This window comes from Python bivittatus, unplaced genomic scaffold, assembly GCF_059951505.1.
Source record: "Python bivittatus isolate LINGU-HERP-01145 unplaced genomic scaffold, Pbiv_v1 ctg000310_np1212, whole genome shotgun sequence".
NCBI lineage: Eukaryota > Metazoa > Chordata > Lepidosauria > Squamata > Pythonidae > Python > Python bivittatus.
The window spans coordinates 11,072,451-11,089,586 of NW_028277054.1; the positions used below are offsets into that span (position 1 = coordinate 11,072,451).

Sequence of the window (17,136 nt, forward strand, 5' to 3'; positions counted from 1 at the left end):
ATTTGATTTTATTCTGAAATCAAATCCCTTCCTACTCTCACATTAAAGAATTACAAGTGAAGAAGCCTTAAACTACAAGTCAAGAAATCAAGAAACTACTACAAAATGCAGTTGTTGCTGGTGGGAAGAGAAAAGAGTTGTCCCAAATTACTAAAGTGAAAACCCCTTTCCCCTTTCCATTTCCTTTTATAAGAAGTTTTTCTTTTTAAAAGAAAGAAAGCAGGTGCAGATCTATTTTTTTTTTTAAAAAATGCTCTCAAAACAGTGCAAAAGTTTAAAGCAAACTCACCCGTGTTATGTTCTGTACCCGGAAAAGACGGGCTACAACATCTTCATCAGTTGACCGAGATATGTATTCCACCTGCATTGGTCCATATTGCTGAAGCCCTGGCTCTGGCCAATATTGTAAACAAGGCTAAGAATTAAGGAACAAATAGTAGCATAAATACCTGGCAATATAACAGCTAGATTTACTCACCTAATAAACCATATGCAGTGCATTTGGTTTGGGGTTAATGTGCAAATTCAACCAGGGAGAGCAAAGGTAGAGGGGTGAGTTCAGAGTTTTAAGGTGGAAGAAAGGAGTTGATGCATGCTTTAGTGGAATAGACTCTTTCCCTTTCACCATTAAATCAGTTTTTTCTCCCCCCTTCCCCCAAACCTTCAAAGTTTGCCTACGCTTTTATGCATATTGGTTTACTCTAACAAAAAATAATCCCTGCACTGTGGAATCGAGCAATGCTTACAGTACTTTGTTTTCATGTGCAGTTTTAAAAACCATCACTCCTTCCTGCACATACCCACTTCTAGTCCCCCTTTCTCTAAATAAATAAACCTCGTCTGTTTTTCTCAGAGGGAAGCAATTCAGTGAAGGCATCCCTTTCAGTCAAGGTTTGTTTTCAGCCAATTCCACCTAGGTTACATCAGGACAAGGTTTAATACTGCTCTGCATTAAAGTGGCAGGAAACAATCACTGATAGGAAGGACTCTTGATATCACTCATCAGGCAGCCCAACTGATGCATTGTCTGCTTTGGGCATTATGAATGAGATTGTTTTTAGACCAAATTCAGCTGTAAATCTTATCCATCCCAACATATAACCCTTTATTCAGGACTAGGCATGACTCAGCAAGAGAAAATTGGTCCACTGAAGTACACAGAAGTCATAGCCATTATAAAGGTCCTTGCTCCAAGGTTCTAATTCAAGGCTTTTCCCTCCTGCTTTTTTGAGTCAATGGATGCTTGCCTGTTCTCCTGATGGCAGTGGGAGGGAACTGATCTACATGGACAGAATGATTCTCTCTAGCATAAAAACTGCTGTTCTTGCCTCACCAACTTCATTCCTTATGGCAACTACCAGGATGGAAATATCAACACAAAAAACAGTGTTTGTCACTGCACTTTTACCACAACATTTAGCTTTTCAGGCCATCCAACAGTTCAGGCCTCGCTGGATAGCAATTGTATTTGCATAATAATTGGTTATTAATGGGAGCTATAAATCTCTGGCATCATGATGATTTCCAGACTCAGAGAATAATTTGGGTATTACAACTTCCTCCAGCGAGACATGGTTCAAGTGAGGGATAAGCCCTCTAAGTCGCCTTTCCAAAGCTGTTTGCAGATTTATTGACTGTTGTAAATGTTTTAAGATCTGGCTGAAACAGCACTAGGCACATATCCCCTAAAGAAGCAAGTGTCCAGTGTGATGAGCAGAATAAGATAACAGAGAAACAGAGGCGGAGTTGTATTGAGACCACAGGGGGAGGAGTAGGATTCTGATGTGGTGGATCATAACCGTTTGTCTGTTTAAATTAGTCCATTTTCTGGGTTTGAATCATAAACTAATCAAACAGGCTGAACTCACACAGTGTGTTCTGCTGCAAAAATGCACACTAAGGTTAAAAATAACCAATCTTAGCATGTTGTACAGATCCAGGCTGAAAGTTTTTAATTGATTTGGTTAAGTGTGCTATACAACTCTGATTGTGAAGAACTGGGAGAACCAAAGCTTCTTACTTAGGATGAAAGTAGTTCTGCTTCTCCTCTCTTTTCCATTTAAGCTCCCCCAATTCTTAGTTTGCCCTCTTGTAACAGAGTTCACTGCTTAGATTTCCCTCTGTGTCAATTGCTTCCAGAGTTAATTTCACTCCTGAATAAACTCCTTTGGCCCTGCAGTATTACTAGACCTCCCTGATATGGTAGCACTGAGAATAATGTTTATTTTCCTGTTCTGTTTATTAAGCACGCAGTGGTCCTCTTTAACTCAGCAAGCAAGACTGACAAAGGAATGCTCATCTTCACCCAAAGGGGGTCCTTTAATTCATTCATCTCCTTATTTCAATATCAGTAGTACAACAATAAGTTGGGTCATTGGCACTGGAAGTGTCTGATTTTGACTCATAAAATAATCCATTTAATGAATATGTCCATTAAGAGTCTACAATATTAATTTTATGTTTTCAAAAAAAATCAAGCAAATTAACATTATAGACTTGTAATGGGTTCGTAAAACTGCCATGAACTCAACAAGAATGCTTTGAAGGTTTAGAGGGAGAATCAAACTCCCCAAATGCTCCATAGTTTGAAGATCTAGGTACATAATTTATAGATAAAAAAAAAAAAATCTAAATCCATAGGATGTTTATGCCTGTCTTTGCCATCCTGGAGCCCTTGAGCATCAATTCCCAGAATTCCCAGAAGGCATGGTCATTGCTGAGAATTCTGGGAGGCAGTCTACATATTGGGAAGGCAGCAGGTTGGAGAAGGCTGCATTACCTTTTTATAATGGCACCTAATGTCACTTAAAATCACGCATGCTTAATCCCATTTAGACACACATTTCTTGCAGCAGCCCTTCCACCCATTGGTTGAGCAGGCCATTCCGCTCCCAGAATGGTCTTTGTTGGTCATTCAGTTGCCAGCTTCCAGCTTAGTGCACTGTGCAAACTCAGTCATCTGTGATTTATTCAGCAAACCATAATGATCTGAGAAGCAAGTCACTGAGGCCTCTTCAACGGACTTACAACGGCCAAATACCATTTAGCTGTCCTCCCACAAAACTATCTCACACAGTAGCCCTGGCTGATTGTGCTTTGCCCAGCATCCTTTTCTTTTAACACAATAAATCTAGAGTGACTGGCTGTGACTGTTCTTTAACACTGAGTGCACGACTTCCATTGGCTGGAGGGCAGCATCAGCATCTGCACAGCACGTTGATGGACACATTCCAAAAGTTGCTCAGGCCAGACTCAATTCTGAGCTATTTAAGGAGTGAAAAAGGAGTCTTAAGCCTATGCTGCTGCAAGCATTCTGCCTTTAAAAGCCCCAACATCTAAAGAAGGAAAAAAGACCAAAAAGGCAACCAGTGTTTTAGAATCACTCTGAGGGCATCTTGGGCCACAGAAGAGGTGATGGTAGATGGCACAATGCTGGCTGGAGATTCCAGGAATTACTATCTCAACACATCTAGGTTGGAGAACATTCTTATCAGGCTATTCCAGTCCCACATCATTTAACTATTTCATCCCATCTTTTCTCCTTGTTTTAGTTCAGTGGATCTCTCTTACTTACCCAGGCAGAATTGGACTGGTTGAGCTGGTTTAGCATAATAATGGAGGTGCAGCCATAGTCATACACCAACCTCCAGAAATCTGTTGTGGTGTTCTGTAGGGGGTGCAAGGTTACAATGAAAGCAGCACTCTTGGTGTAGCTCTAGAGGAGAACAAGAGAGATTGGTAAAAGCAGGTAGGAAATAAGGACTGAAACAACAACCCTTCAGTGGGCATTGCAGTGTTTTTCAACCTCTGCTACTTTCAGATGTATGGACTTCAACTTCCAGAATTCTGGGAGATGTAGATTTTCCTTCACTCCCCAAAAAGCCTTGATGTTTCATAGCCAAAGGGATTATCAAGGCTGCCCAGAAAATAACTTATAAAGAACATGAGGCAGTTCTAATCCTTAATTTATGTTTTCTGCAGGGGCACAGAGGCATAACCGGACATTTCCCAAGGTCCATGTCCATGAAAGAGGCACTTTCAATTACGCAAGCCATCCAGCCTTCTTGCTGCTCCCCCTGGCAGTAATTTCTACATTCTTTATTCTCGTTCCCTCTTAAAGGTGGCAGAAATTTACAGTAATGCTGGGCAGAATTTCTCCTGACATTCAACAAAAGGTACATTTCACTTTTTTCAACTGAGACATTCTCATTGGTGCAATGTAGTGCTCCTTGCACTAAGGGGGGGGGGGATAATCTGTCATTAATTTGACAGCAATTTGTGCCCAGCTTTAATCTGAAAGGAGACCAAAGGAAAGAGACAATGAGGAAAAGGCAGGATTTTATCCAGGGCAGGGCCCACTGAGAACAGTTTGCCAAACCACCACTACCATCACACATTTACACCCAAAAAATCCATGGAAGCAGCATTTACTATCAGTTAGAGACCTGAGCAATCCTGCCCTGGCTTGTTCAGCATGGAGGTATTTTTTATGGTTTCTGCTGTTGGAATCTGTGCTGTTATGTTTCATTGTAAAACTGTAATTTCATGCCTGTAGCAAGTTGTCTACCATCAAAAACTACACTGCCTTGCTCCAAGGATGGAGATCCACTGTAAATGGAACTAAACTGAGGTGTGAACAGGAACAGAGTTATGAAAGGGTCACATTTCCATGGAGGATTTTACCCACGGAGTCGGACAGCTATAACAAATTTGAATGAATGAATGAATAATTAAAATTTCTGCCAAACATTATACATTCACGCATACAGGCAATATATACATCTCAACTTTTTAGTATCACATCCAAGGGGAGGGAGAAGCACACTGTCTGCTCTTGGTTCTTTTTCTAAAATTCTGTTAACCAAAATCAATCTATCTTTGATCGATGAGCAAATTCTTAATTGTCATACAGTCAGCCTGCCTTGTAATTCCTGCCCTGTGAATGGATGGGGGAGCCATGCCATAAACACATACCTGTAGCACAGGCAATTCTAAGTCTTATTTCTAACAAATATTTTTTGGAGGAAGAAGGGAGAAGATATCTTGGGGCAGGGGGGAGGAAGAGAAAAACCACGAACTTCAAGGTAAAGACTTTTCAGAGCTTGTTAGCTCTGCAGAAAAAGCAAGTGCTTTTAGGGGCACCTGCAGAGATAGAGAGAGCAGACAATCGAGGTTGTTAGTGCTTTTATCCTTTAGTTCTTTGACTTCCTCAAGAGTCCTTGAAACAACATTTATCAGCTCAAGAGACCAGATACACCGCACTTTGGAAGCAACTCCCAACTTTTCAGCTTCTCTGAAACAATGCTACTGTTCTCTAACTCTTCTTTACTCTCTTTGCATCCTACTTCTTTCTTAATGAACATTGTGACCAGAGCCAGATCAAGTCTGGTGGGTTCTGGATTAGCTGGCTACACTGGGCCTCCTATTTGGCCTACAGAATATTGTGCATGTATCCATATAAGCACTAAGAAAACTGATAAATATTGTTTACTGCATATTTTAGTGAGAAATATTTTCTGCTTACTTGCCTTCTAGGGAGAAATCAACAATCTGGGAAAGCAAACCAAAAGGAGGTTTTAATAAACCAGGAAGTCCCTTCTGCAGACACATATTTAAACTTTGATTACCAAAACGATCAAGACTTGAAAATCTTCCTTATGAGAATATGTTAGAAGATCTGGGATTCTTTGGCTTAGAAAGAAGTTATTTAGGGGAGACATAATCTCTACCAAACATTGTGCACAGTATATAAAATGTTCCTGCATGGTATAAAAGACATGGCTAGATAAATTGTTTCTCCCTCTCTTAAAATACTAGGACTAGGAGCCATCTAATGAAGTTGATTGGAAGGAGCTTTAGAAGAGAAAAAAGAAAGTAAGTTTTATACAGCCCATAATTAATGGGTAGAAGTCATTATCACAGATATGGCCGTTAATCTGGATGGCATGAGAAGGGACCTGGATAACTTCACGTAAGACATCCTATCAATGGCTATTAGTCTTAAAGAATCAGTGCTATCTCCAGGTTGGGATAATATGCCTCCAAATACTACTTGTAGAGGAACAACAGGAGAAAGGTATGTCTCCCACCCCAGAGCCATCTGCTTGGCCACTGCAAGAAACAATATGCTGAAGTAAGATGAACCTTACCTAATCCAACAAGGCCATTATTTTTATTAGGTTTGCTCACCAATCATGACTGCGTTAAAAGCAAAAAGTTAAAAGTTGGTTAAAAGCACTGAACAGTAGGAGCTTTAGATGACTCAGATGAAGGTAGGAGCAATTGTTTAGATGACTGAGCAAAATCATGATTGTGTCTCAATCATGATGGCCATAGGAGAAGAAGTAGGTTTTTTAAGACTGTGGACAGGGCTGCTGTCTCTTTAGCCTTATAGTTAATCCAGACCTTCTGGGAAATATCCACATATTATACATTTTTGAAAACAAATGTTTCTAAAATCTAAAAACTGGGCATGCCCTAATAAAGTAGGCAAGGCCAGGACAATAACTGAAGCTGATTTGATTTAATCAAATCAAAATTAAATGCAGCTTATATGACTTCTTCATGCACTTAATAATTGTTCAGTTTAGTGACATTAAAAATAGTGTTTCATGAATAAATTTTACAGATACTCAAGGCACCCCTTCCTAGATCTAGATTTACAATAATGCTCCATTAAAATACCCATGAATGAAATAGTTGCCCTCTGTTCAAATACTTTTTAAAAATACTGTTTTTAAAAGAACCAGGGTAGAAGAAATAAGGCTCTGAATAGATTCTGAAGGAGAGTCTTCCCTCACTGAATCAGCCTAAATCAAATCCTGATCAAATCATTTCATGCTCTGATGGTAAAAAAAAAAAAAACTAGAAAAAACATACAGATGAAGCTCTTCACTCTTGACGATTCAGTTTCCTTTGGAGCATTACATAGTGACAGACTTTCAAAGTGAATGCTCCCCTTCTACCTAGTAAACAGGCACTTCCTTGGTTAATTGAAAGAGGTCATTGGTTATTTTAGGCAATCTAACTTTATTTGGCCTTACTCTTACCTGGAAGCTAATATATTGTTTGTTTGTACGACACTTTGGCACAAAATAATACAACGAGTCATATTGTCTAGACCCAAGAATAGTATCAAAATGGACTCATGTACAAGAGTTTCAACAGAGGTGATGATATCATCTGAAATTCAGAACAGGGACTGTCCAACTCAAGAGGAAGCCAAAAGAAAGCATAGAAATGGCTTTCTAAAATCTCAGAGAGTCACTGCTGGTCAGCATCACTGATACTTGGCTATATGGGGCAATGTTCTGAGTTAATATAAAGCTGCTTCCTACATTCCTCTAATTGCCAAATTACAAGTGCAAGGAGCTCCAACAGCGACAGATGCTGGAACTGTAATTGTATAACATCTAGAGCAGTGTTTCTCAAACTTGGTAATTTTAAGATGTATGAACTTCAATTCTGCTGGCTGGAGAATCAACATGATGACTGGGGAATTCTGGGAGTTGACGTCCACACATCTCAAAGTTGCCAAGTTTGAGAAACACTGATCTAGTGAGTGAGCAACCTTTTGATAGCTGGGGGCACACATTTTTGGAGAGGATGAGGGTCACTGTGGTGAGGTTAGGACAGACCTTTTGCACTAGCTGTTGAATGCTCAGACATTCAGGAAGCTAGACAGCATTGCAGGGAACTGGCAAGTCAAGGGGAACTCAGTTTGCACAGTCCCTCTTTTTGTTCATTTCCTGTATGAATATGGGGAATGAGCAAAAAGAACTGATAGACACTACTGATTTGCTTCCTCTGCCTTGTCCCCATTTTCTACCAGGCTTTGCTACATGTTCCTAAGAAAGGAAGGCAAGGGCACTTCTCACTTCAGATGCTGACAACTCTTTTTCCTTTGGCAATGTTAAAAGCATTCCCAATAATACTGGTTGTTCTTTTAGCCTGTCTACTTGAAAAAGGAACTTCTGTGGTTTGGAAGGAAGGAAGGAAGACCTTCAAGGGACGGTGCCAGCAGGCAACAATAATAAAGAAGGGACTTTAAATAAAAGACATGGGCCAAATGACCAAAATTAAAACTCAAATTATCAAAGGACTGAAATTGAAAACGAAACTGCTAAAGTATCAAAACTGACAAACTACACTGCATTAAAAATACCAAGGGACAGAATAGTATTTATATAGGAAGAAAGCAAGTATTCTCTAGGGCTTTCTATTCCTATGGCCCTATGTAGGATTTGGAGAGACTCATGGCAAAATTCTTGCAAAATACTACTGCTCACCATTGTCAGTGGATCCATCAAAAAGCAGCCCTTGCCCATAAGGCAATTTGTCCTACATTCTAAACTAAAGGGAGGTACAAGGGCTGGCTTCTGTCAACACCAAGGCTAAGATGTAACCAGGAAACCAACTATAAGGCAAAGATGGGATCTAAGTGCCAAATGTTAAACCATATGCCCCGACACAGGACACAACAAAATATTAATTTGATAGGAAACTACCTGGCGAGGTTCAGAGAGGTACTGATCACCAGTCAATTTCATTCGAGTAAAAAAAACAAAAACAAAAAACTGAAATTATCCAGCTAGGTGGCAGCACTTAGCCAACTGTGGCTAAACTGAGAAAACTGCAGGCTTTATGAGATCAGCCAGATTGGCTAACAAGGGCAACAAAACTACTAGTTCAGGCTGACTTTTTTCCCCTGATGGAAGTTTCACAGTGATTTTCTAAAGGAAACTTTAGGTAAAGCTTTGAGCTTTTTATATTTTTGCTCCTAAAGCTTTGTCTTCCAAACTTTTTCTAAGTCTTGTAAAACTTTTCTTTGGATTCTGCTTTCCCAGCATCCAGTCTTGGAACCTAACTTTGCAGGCTAAGGTTGCTGTAGGTACTATAGATGGGCTTGGCCAATGACTTTCCCACCCAGTCCCTGCCACTGAGGAGATGCACTTACATCCGTTAAGGCCGCGTTGATGTAGTTGTTGCTGTCTCCGTCCATGGAGATCAAAAAAGGGAGGCACCGGTCTGGAGGCAGCACATCCATACTCCGATTCTTTTCCCGATTGCGTGGTAGAAGGGCAATGCTGCACTCCTCCACATCCAGGTGGGGTGTTACAGAATTCAGAGTCTGCTGGACACGAAGAAACCAGGTTAGGCAGCATTTTATAATCTTATTGGGAGATGAAATGTATTACTACAGCTATACACTCTTTATTTTAAAAGAAGAAAATTATTATTCAAAGTCTTAGGTGATCTAGGAAAGGCTGCAGCTCAAAACATATGGATGAGTCTTCCAGGGTCGAACTTAAGAATAGGCCTGCTGTATCAAGCCAAGAGCCATCTCAGCCCAGCATTTTGTTCCTCATCATGGTCAACTTTATGCTTCTGGAATGCTCACAGGTAGGCAATGGAGACATACCCTTCTCTCATTGTTACTTCCCTGTAACCCTTCTCTCATTGTTATTTTCCTGTAAGTGGTATTTGGAATCATACCTCAGGGGAATTCATGAACATTGTCAAGAGCCCTTGATTCAAGAAAGCCTCCAATTTTCATTCACTCACCTGGAATTCCTCCCGCAGCTGGGATGAGTTGCTCTGTGGATCTATCCTAACCATCTCTTTGTATGTAGGTCTGAACTCACTGATGGGGATGCTGGTTTCTCCACAAAGACAGGCTTCCAAGATGGCATCATGGATGAAGACATATTGCTCCTTTAGTATGAATGAAGGAATGAAAGTCTTGTTAAGGACATAAGCATTGCATTATTCACATATCACTTCTAATCAAAGTGATCAAAATGGCTTAAAGCAGACTTGAAAACAGCAATTGGAACTGGGCTGAATAATCCTGAAATCAACTCTGGTTGCAACACGTTTCCTTCCCAAAAGATCATTTGGGGCCATCCTAAAGACCTCCAAGGTCTTTTTCAACCCTATGATTCTATGAACAGTACCAGAACAAGCAAACCCAATACATAAGTGGTACTAGAGGGGAACAGGAGAGAAATATTCTTTTCTCCAGACACATATTTCTCTTCTCCCCACTGGATCCCCTTGATCACTTAAACACCCTACGGTAGTGGGCTGTCTGTGGTTCAACAGACATTCTGTGAGAGCTGGATCATTGTCTTAGGCCATTCTGAATAACGTTTAATTGGGAGTAGCATATCATGGGAACCCAGCACTTGTGTTTGGTTAATCTGGGTTATACCAGCTTCTTCTGCTTCTCAGGTATGGCTGATTAGGATAGGGAAGCATTTACAGCAGTGACAGAACAGACACTACATAGGATAAAAGATCCAAAGTATTTCCAATTAAAACTGGGAAAGGCCCTCATCAGAACTTGTAAAGTCTTTTGTCTAGCTCAGTGTTTCTCAACCTTAGCACTTTAAGATGTGTGGATTTCAACTCCCAGGATTCCCCAGCCAGCATGGCTGGCTGGGGAATCCTGGGAATTGAAGTCCACACATCTTAAAGTTGCTGAAGTTGAGAAACACTAGTCTAGCTAGTAAAGATACAAAGCTACATGGACTAGAACAGGAGCCAAGGTAGAACAAATAAAAGATCTTGAAAGGAAAGAATCTTAATTTAATTCATTTACTGCAATGCTGTTTTACTAAAGTTCTGCCCAGTAAAACTGCTCCTGAAATATTATGGAATCCAACTGTTCTGACTGTGCCACAAAGAATACATACCAAGCAACAAAGGAGGCTTTCAAACGTACCTGGAACAATGTACTTTACCCTACCTCATCCCAATAAACTCACTTCAGTCTGAATCATGTTGATTCTCCGTGAGCACAGAGTCTTCACACAATTGTAAATGTCTACAACTCCTTCACACTCGGCCATATCCAGCATCACATCCAGGACAATGTAGCAGCCTGTCCGCCCAGTGCCAGCACTGTAGAAGTTTGAGGAGGTGTGAGAAAGAAGAAGAAACATTTTAACTGTCAGAACTGTTGGAAATGTGGAAATTCCTCTATAATTGCTTCATGAATTCCTGTGAATTCATACATTTTTGATGCCCTTTTCCAGATATAAAAGTTTTAACCTTTGGAAACTTAATAGAGTCCAAAAGTTGGAATATATTTCAGATTCATCAGAAGGCCTACCTACTAGAGTTAGATTTAAGGCTAAGTCAATAGAAACATCTCTTTTGAAAGTATTGCAGTGCACAAAAGACATTATGGAAGAGAATTTCCAATCAAGGGTGAGTGGGGAGTTCAAGCACTTATTTACGGACAAGGTATGCCAAAGTTTATGTCTGAATGTCCTATCTTTTATTGTAAGATGCAATCCTCTCTCCAGTGATCTGCAGTCTTCCTGACTGCCCTTTTGTCCATTAAATCTCCAGGAGACATCCTTAGGGAATTCCTCCCATTAGATTTTTTTCAGTAGTGGTATTGATGTCATCATGAGTGAGGAATCCTGGTGTAGAGTAATTGTTGGAGACAGAGGTGTCTGGAGCAAGCCATGAATTCAACAGAATGACAAAACAAGTATGACATCATGATGCAAACTCTGCCCCTTTTGTAGTTATATGCAGTGTTGCAATGCTGATGCAAAAGGGGTGGAATTTTCATCCCTTTTGTGATATGACAATGAACTTTTCATCATTTGCCTCCCATTGTTCTCTCTGTTGACATCCCCAGTTGGATATATTTCTTGGAGCAAATTCAGAGAAATCCCCACCTGGTTGTTCTGCTCACAGATTTAGTGCAGAATTTCATCATTAGTATTGGTATCCAGATCTAGCTTTTTCTATTATGAAAGACATGGCTGGCTGCAGAGACTGGCATCCCTTATGTGGAGTGCTGGCCTCACCCAGTGCTGATACGCATCTCCCCACACCCTTCTAGAGAACAAGGGACTCTCCAACTGTAGAAATGCCCTCAAGCCACAGAAATGCCCTGATCCGTGATTCTACATTATGTGGTGAGCCCAACCAATACTTCTTTCACCATAAACAGCAAACAGAAGTTTTCTCCCCACACAGAACAGCCCCAGGCTAAAACAGATCTTTGGTATTTATGTACAGAAAGAATCACATCTGTTAGAGATTTTTAAAAGAATCCACTGTAATGCTACCTAAAACAGCCTTGCTCTCTCTTAAAGGAAACTTGCCTGTAGCATATGGTTGACTCAGGTTTCTCTGGTTAGAAGCCCCACCCATCGAAGTCATTAGCAAAAGTCTGAATGTACCACACCCATCTCCCCTTTTCCACTGTAGATTTAAAACCCTCAAATATACTAATTTCTGGGGCTGATGAATCACTTGCTGTGTTTCTCAATGATTGCATGCTGAGGAAACTAATTATACTTGTTGTCCCTGATGAATGAATACTGATGAAGCAATTGGAGGCCAAAATAAAAAAATATCTGTGTTTCATTGTGGGAGGAAATTCCCCAGCTTTCATTCATCAGTCCTTTCTTGTTATCTAGCCCAGGAAGAACTATGGAGCAAAAAGTTACACAGAATGCCTCCAAAGCTCAGCTTAACATTTAGAAAGGAGAGATTCCACATTGTGCATACTGTATGAAGCTTAAGACTGCTCTTAAAGCAAAACTTGGAAAGTAGGTGTGATGTCCTTCCCCACCATGTCGGAGGCTTATGGAGCAAATTAGGGCATATACACTGGTGTGTGGCTAATTATAAGATAAATAAGACAGGTAAAGAAGCCAATGCTTTGAAGCCTGGGTTCAGACATGGTACGTTCCTGTAATAATAATTAAAAGCACCACAACAGAAACTGCTTCCTACTATGCCCATATCTGAACACAAGACCATTGTGAGGGTATGGGGGAGTGACCTTGGGAGACTGGGTGAAGAGATGCTGTCTAGGGAATGGTCAGATAAGAGACAGCACAGCCCACAGCTGCATAGTGGGAGGAGCAAGAGGCTCAGGAGGAACCCTCCCTAAGTTAACAGGGCTGTAAATGTGACGGCGGGAGAATTGTACTTTCAGACTTGCAAGATTCTGTTAATGTAGCTTTACAATAAAGTAGAATTAGCTTATCTGGCCATGTTTCCTGTCTGGTCTACCTAATAAGGCTGACATCAATCTTGCAAGTCTGAAAGTACATTTCTCCTGCCATCACCTTTATAGCCCGATAACTTAGGGAGGGTCCCTCCTGAGCCTTTTGCTCTTCCCATGCAGTTGTGGCTGTGCTCCCTCTTATCTGACCGTTCCCTAGGCAGCATCTCTTCACCCGGTCCCCCAAGGTCATTCCCACATACCATTGCAGGTAGTCCCCAATTTAAGAATGAGTTCCGTTCCCAAGGTATGTCCTTAAGCCGAATTTGTATGTAAGATGGAACAGTATTGCTGTATAAGTAGTACTGTGTATTTAACTCTAATTTTGCTACAATAAGCTCTGTCCTTAACTATGGGTCTGTAACCCAGGCGTTCTTAACCCAGGGACTACCTGTACAATCATCTATCTTTCTATCGACGTGAACCAAGGGTTGACAATTGTTTATATGTTGAAAGAAATGCACATCAGCTAAAATGTTCACCATATTCTGGGTTGCAGGCAGGGGTATCCATGGGTGGAGGGGGGATTTTAAAAAGTCAAGATGGCGGTGGGAATAAAAAAGGGGCATGGTCTCAATGACATGGCTGTGGCCTCCATCTTTTTGACCCCCTCTTCATATATTCCTAGTTGCAGGTTTTCACATATTCAATTTCACCCTTTGCGGGTGGAGTTTAAAAAATGCTACTCTTGTGCTGAAATGTGACTCTCTCTTTTTTTTCCTACTAGTTCTCATTCCATTTGATTAGGGTGAGTTTGTCCTTTGACATTTCATTCAAAGGAGAAGCACATTTCAGAGAAAGTACCACAGATGCAACTGTTTGTTTTTTAAAAGCCTTCGTTTAATTGTACCACAGTCAACAAAATATGGCACATTTAAAAATCGGAAAGCGAAGTACACAAAAGCGATGCATAAATTCCTGTGTATTTGGGGAGTATATATAAAGACATTTGTAATCTCAAATAGTGATATAAAACGTTTCTATACAAAAAAATATTTGCACAGATGGAGGCAACTGGGAATACTTTGCTGTTGTAACTTAAAAACTGGGGATCAAATGTGAATAAAACAATTTTGAATTAATGGATTGTTGCTTTGTCTTAATTTTTTTTTTCCAATCCTATTTTCTACACTTTTAAGAACCACTGATCCAAGGAAAAATGTACTTTAATTTTCCAGTGTTTTGCTATTGTCAATCTGTCAGCCAACTATACAAGTTTAATTAATTTCTTGTATTGCACCATTTTATATGTTCTGGAGAAAATGGACCATAACATTGTACTGCTGTGGTTTTTTTTTGCTCCCCCACCCCACTTCCTCTAAAACTTTCCATTAAAATGCATAATTAAATGGACAATGAATGCCACTGGAGATGTTATGTACCAATTAGATTACAACCCCCCCAACACACTCTAGAAAGACTATGGTTAATATATTACAATTCTAAGAGGGTTAATACCATCTATCAATTATTTTCATAATGTATTCTTGATGACTTATCAAAATACATTTAAAATAATTTGATTTGGTAAAGAGTTCCAAGCCCACTTCTCATACTTTAAGATTTTCAAGAGAGCCTCTTATAATTTATCTAAGAGTTTTATATAATATTGGAGAACTTCCTTTGATTTTAAATCACATTAACATTGCTAATGTTCTTGAGGGTATGAGCTTGTGAGCATAAGAATTTTTTGCACTTGTTTCATTCGAAACTAAGTAAGAACTTGCAACAAATTCTTCTGCAAAATATCTTCAGCAGAAATAAAGTGTCTTTCCATAATCCATCTTCTAATCCTATAAAGATGTCTATTTTCCCATTCCTTGATCATATTTATCCATGTTTAAAATGTGGGTGATCAAGAAATGGGAAGAGAGGAGAAGCATGAAGGGACAGAATTTGCTCCTACCTTTTCCAAATTTTTATCCAATGAGAATTGGATATACGCTAATAGATATTAATTTCTTAATATCAGGGAGGGACAGTATTGCCCAAATAGAATGAAAATCCAACACTAATGCAATTTGTATCCACTGAATGTCTTTTGAGTTCTGAATAAAGTAAGTTAGTTATTTTAACTGAAAAGCATGAAAACAATGCCTAACCTTTGTCTTATTTTTCTGGATGCTAGTTTTTTATCATTACTTATACACAACTATAGACATCTGCAAAAATCAATAAATTTATATTATTCTTTGCCATCTAGAAAATCAAGTAATAGAGAAAGGATTTGGAAGTATTTGAAACAAATACAATTTGCTGAGAAAATAATTGTTCTAGTTGTGGCTACAGTATTTGGCCAAATAATGATAAAGATGTTGACTTAAATTCTGCTTTGATCTTTCACAAGAGAGGACTACAACTATATTTAATTAATAACAAATCTTTCTAATAATTACTCCCAAGTATTAAATCCAACTGGGCCACAGTGAACTCCATTAGATATTTGGAGAGATTCTTGCAAATTTTTATCCATCTTGATTAATATAGCAGCCTATTTCATTGTGACATTTCATTGTGTGACATTTTGTTGTGTGATCATCTTTCCCATAGCCTGGATTTTTCCTGTTTCCCATACTGCTACTGAGTCCCAAGGGAAGAACTCAAGAACTTTTCCCATGGCCCTTTTTCAAACTAGGAATTATGAGCATCAAGCAGAGAGACTTTAGCATAAAACAAAAATATATCACAGAGAAAAGAACTAAACATTGCATCTTCCATATTCATCTCTTTTGAATGTGCCATACATTTTTTTATTGAGAGGTGGGATTTTTGATAATTTTGGAATCAGAGAATGATGAACAAGAATGGACTTCATTCAGTGATGCCCAATAGTGCATTGAAGAAATTTGGGGTTAGTGGCTTGCCACACTTTTCTCCCATTAAAATTATGGCTCATTTCCTTTGTGATCCTGTTCATAATAAGGCCAATTTCTTACAGTAGGTTTGTTTTCACTGATCCCCACTAAAATATATATTTTTCCACATTCTGTTATGCCCATTTTTTTACCCAAACCAACAACCACAAAATTAACAACTATTATTCTTGGACTTACCTGCAGTGAATAACGATCGGTCCTGCATCAGGAGGTGTAGAAGCTTTGACTCTGCGTATGAATGCCAGCAGCCCAGTGGCATGGTAAGGTACCCCATGTTCTGGCCATGATGTGAAGTGGAACTGCTTAACTTCGTGCCTTGCTGAATAACCCCTCTGCAAGTAATGAGAGTGAGATGTCACAAAGTGAGGACTATCCTATACATGGTATAGTCGTTAAAGGCACCAGGCTAGAAACTGGGAGACTTTGAGTTCTAGTCCTGCCTTAGACACAAAGCCAGCTGGGTGACTGAGCCAGTTTCTCAGCCCTAAGAAGGCAGTAGCAAACCACTTCTGAAAATGTTGCAAAGAGAACTGCATGGAATTGTCCGTGTGGTTGCCAGGAGTCAAGACTGACTCAGACACACAGGGAGGGGGGGGACTAGTGTTCTAATTCTCTGTGCTGTTGGTGCCCAGAGCAGCCAGTAGTTGACCTGAGGCTTGTTTGCTATTTATTTTTATTGATTGATTGATTGATTGATTGATTGATTGATTGCCTCCAGGTCAGTTTTTGACTCCTGATGATTGCCTGGATGAGTCCCTATAGTTTTCTTGGCAAGGTTTCGGAAGTGGTTCGCCATTGCCCAAGGTCACCTGGCTGGCTTTGTGCCTAAGGCGGGACTGGAACTCACAGTCTTCTGGTTTCCAGCCTGATGTCTTAACTACTACACCAAACTGGCTCTCTGAGCCATATTCCTCCTTTAATTAGGATATTCCAGTCATTCTACTCTTCCAGTTCATACCAGTATAAGTTCATGGTGTACCTACAAACAGCTTCCTACTCTTCCAGGTAATACCAGTGTAAGTTCAGAGTGTACCTACAAACAGCTTGCCTTGATCACAATCAGCAAAGCACATTAAGAAAAAGGAAATCTATCTCAACCATAGGACTTTTCACAATCAAATAGAAAGCAAGATATTTAGTAGGATCCAGCAGATTGGAATTGCCAGCTTTTTAAATCCAGAAATAAAATTAAATTCACAGTGAACAAAGTTAACTACTGCT

At 39.8% G+C, this 17,136-nt stretch overlaps 1 protein-coding gene across 3 annotated transcripts in view; it reads right to left on the reverse strand.

Annotated features, from left to right (window-relative positions):
• The window catches only part of PTPRU (protein tyrosine phosphatase receptor type U), a 312,459-nt gene that overhangs the window by 21,255 nt on the left and 274,068 nt on the right, over positions 1-17,136 (reverse strand). For 2 of the 3 annotated variants that reach the window (XM_088140060.1, XM_088140062.1), the window contains 6 exons: positions 16,093-16,247; positions 10,770-10,905; positions 9,565-9,714; positions 8,957-9,133; positions 3,575-3,715; positions 290-415 (listed from right to left, as the gene is read on the reverse strand). In XM_088140060.1, coding sequence (XP_087996186.1) covers positions 290-415; positions 3,575-3,715; positions 8,957-9,133; positions 9,565-9,714; positions 10,770-10,905; positions 16,093-16,247 — 885 coding nt within the window. The remainder of the gene's footprint in view (positions 1-289; positions 416-3,574; positions 3,716-8,956; positions 9,134-9,564; positions 9,715-10,769; positions 10,906-16,092; positions 16,248-17,136) is intronic. The other variant, XM_088140061.1, reaches the window with a different exon arrangement.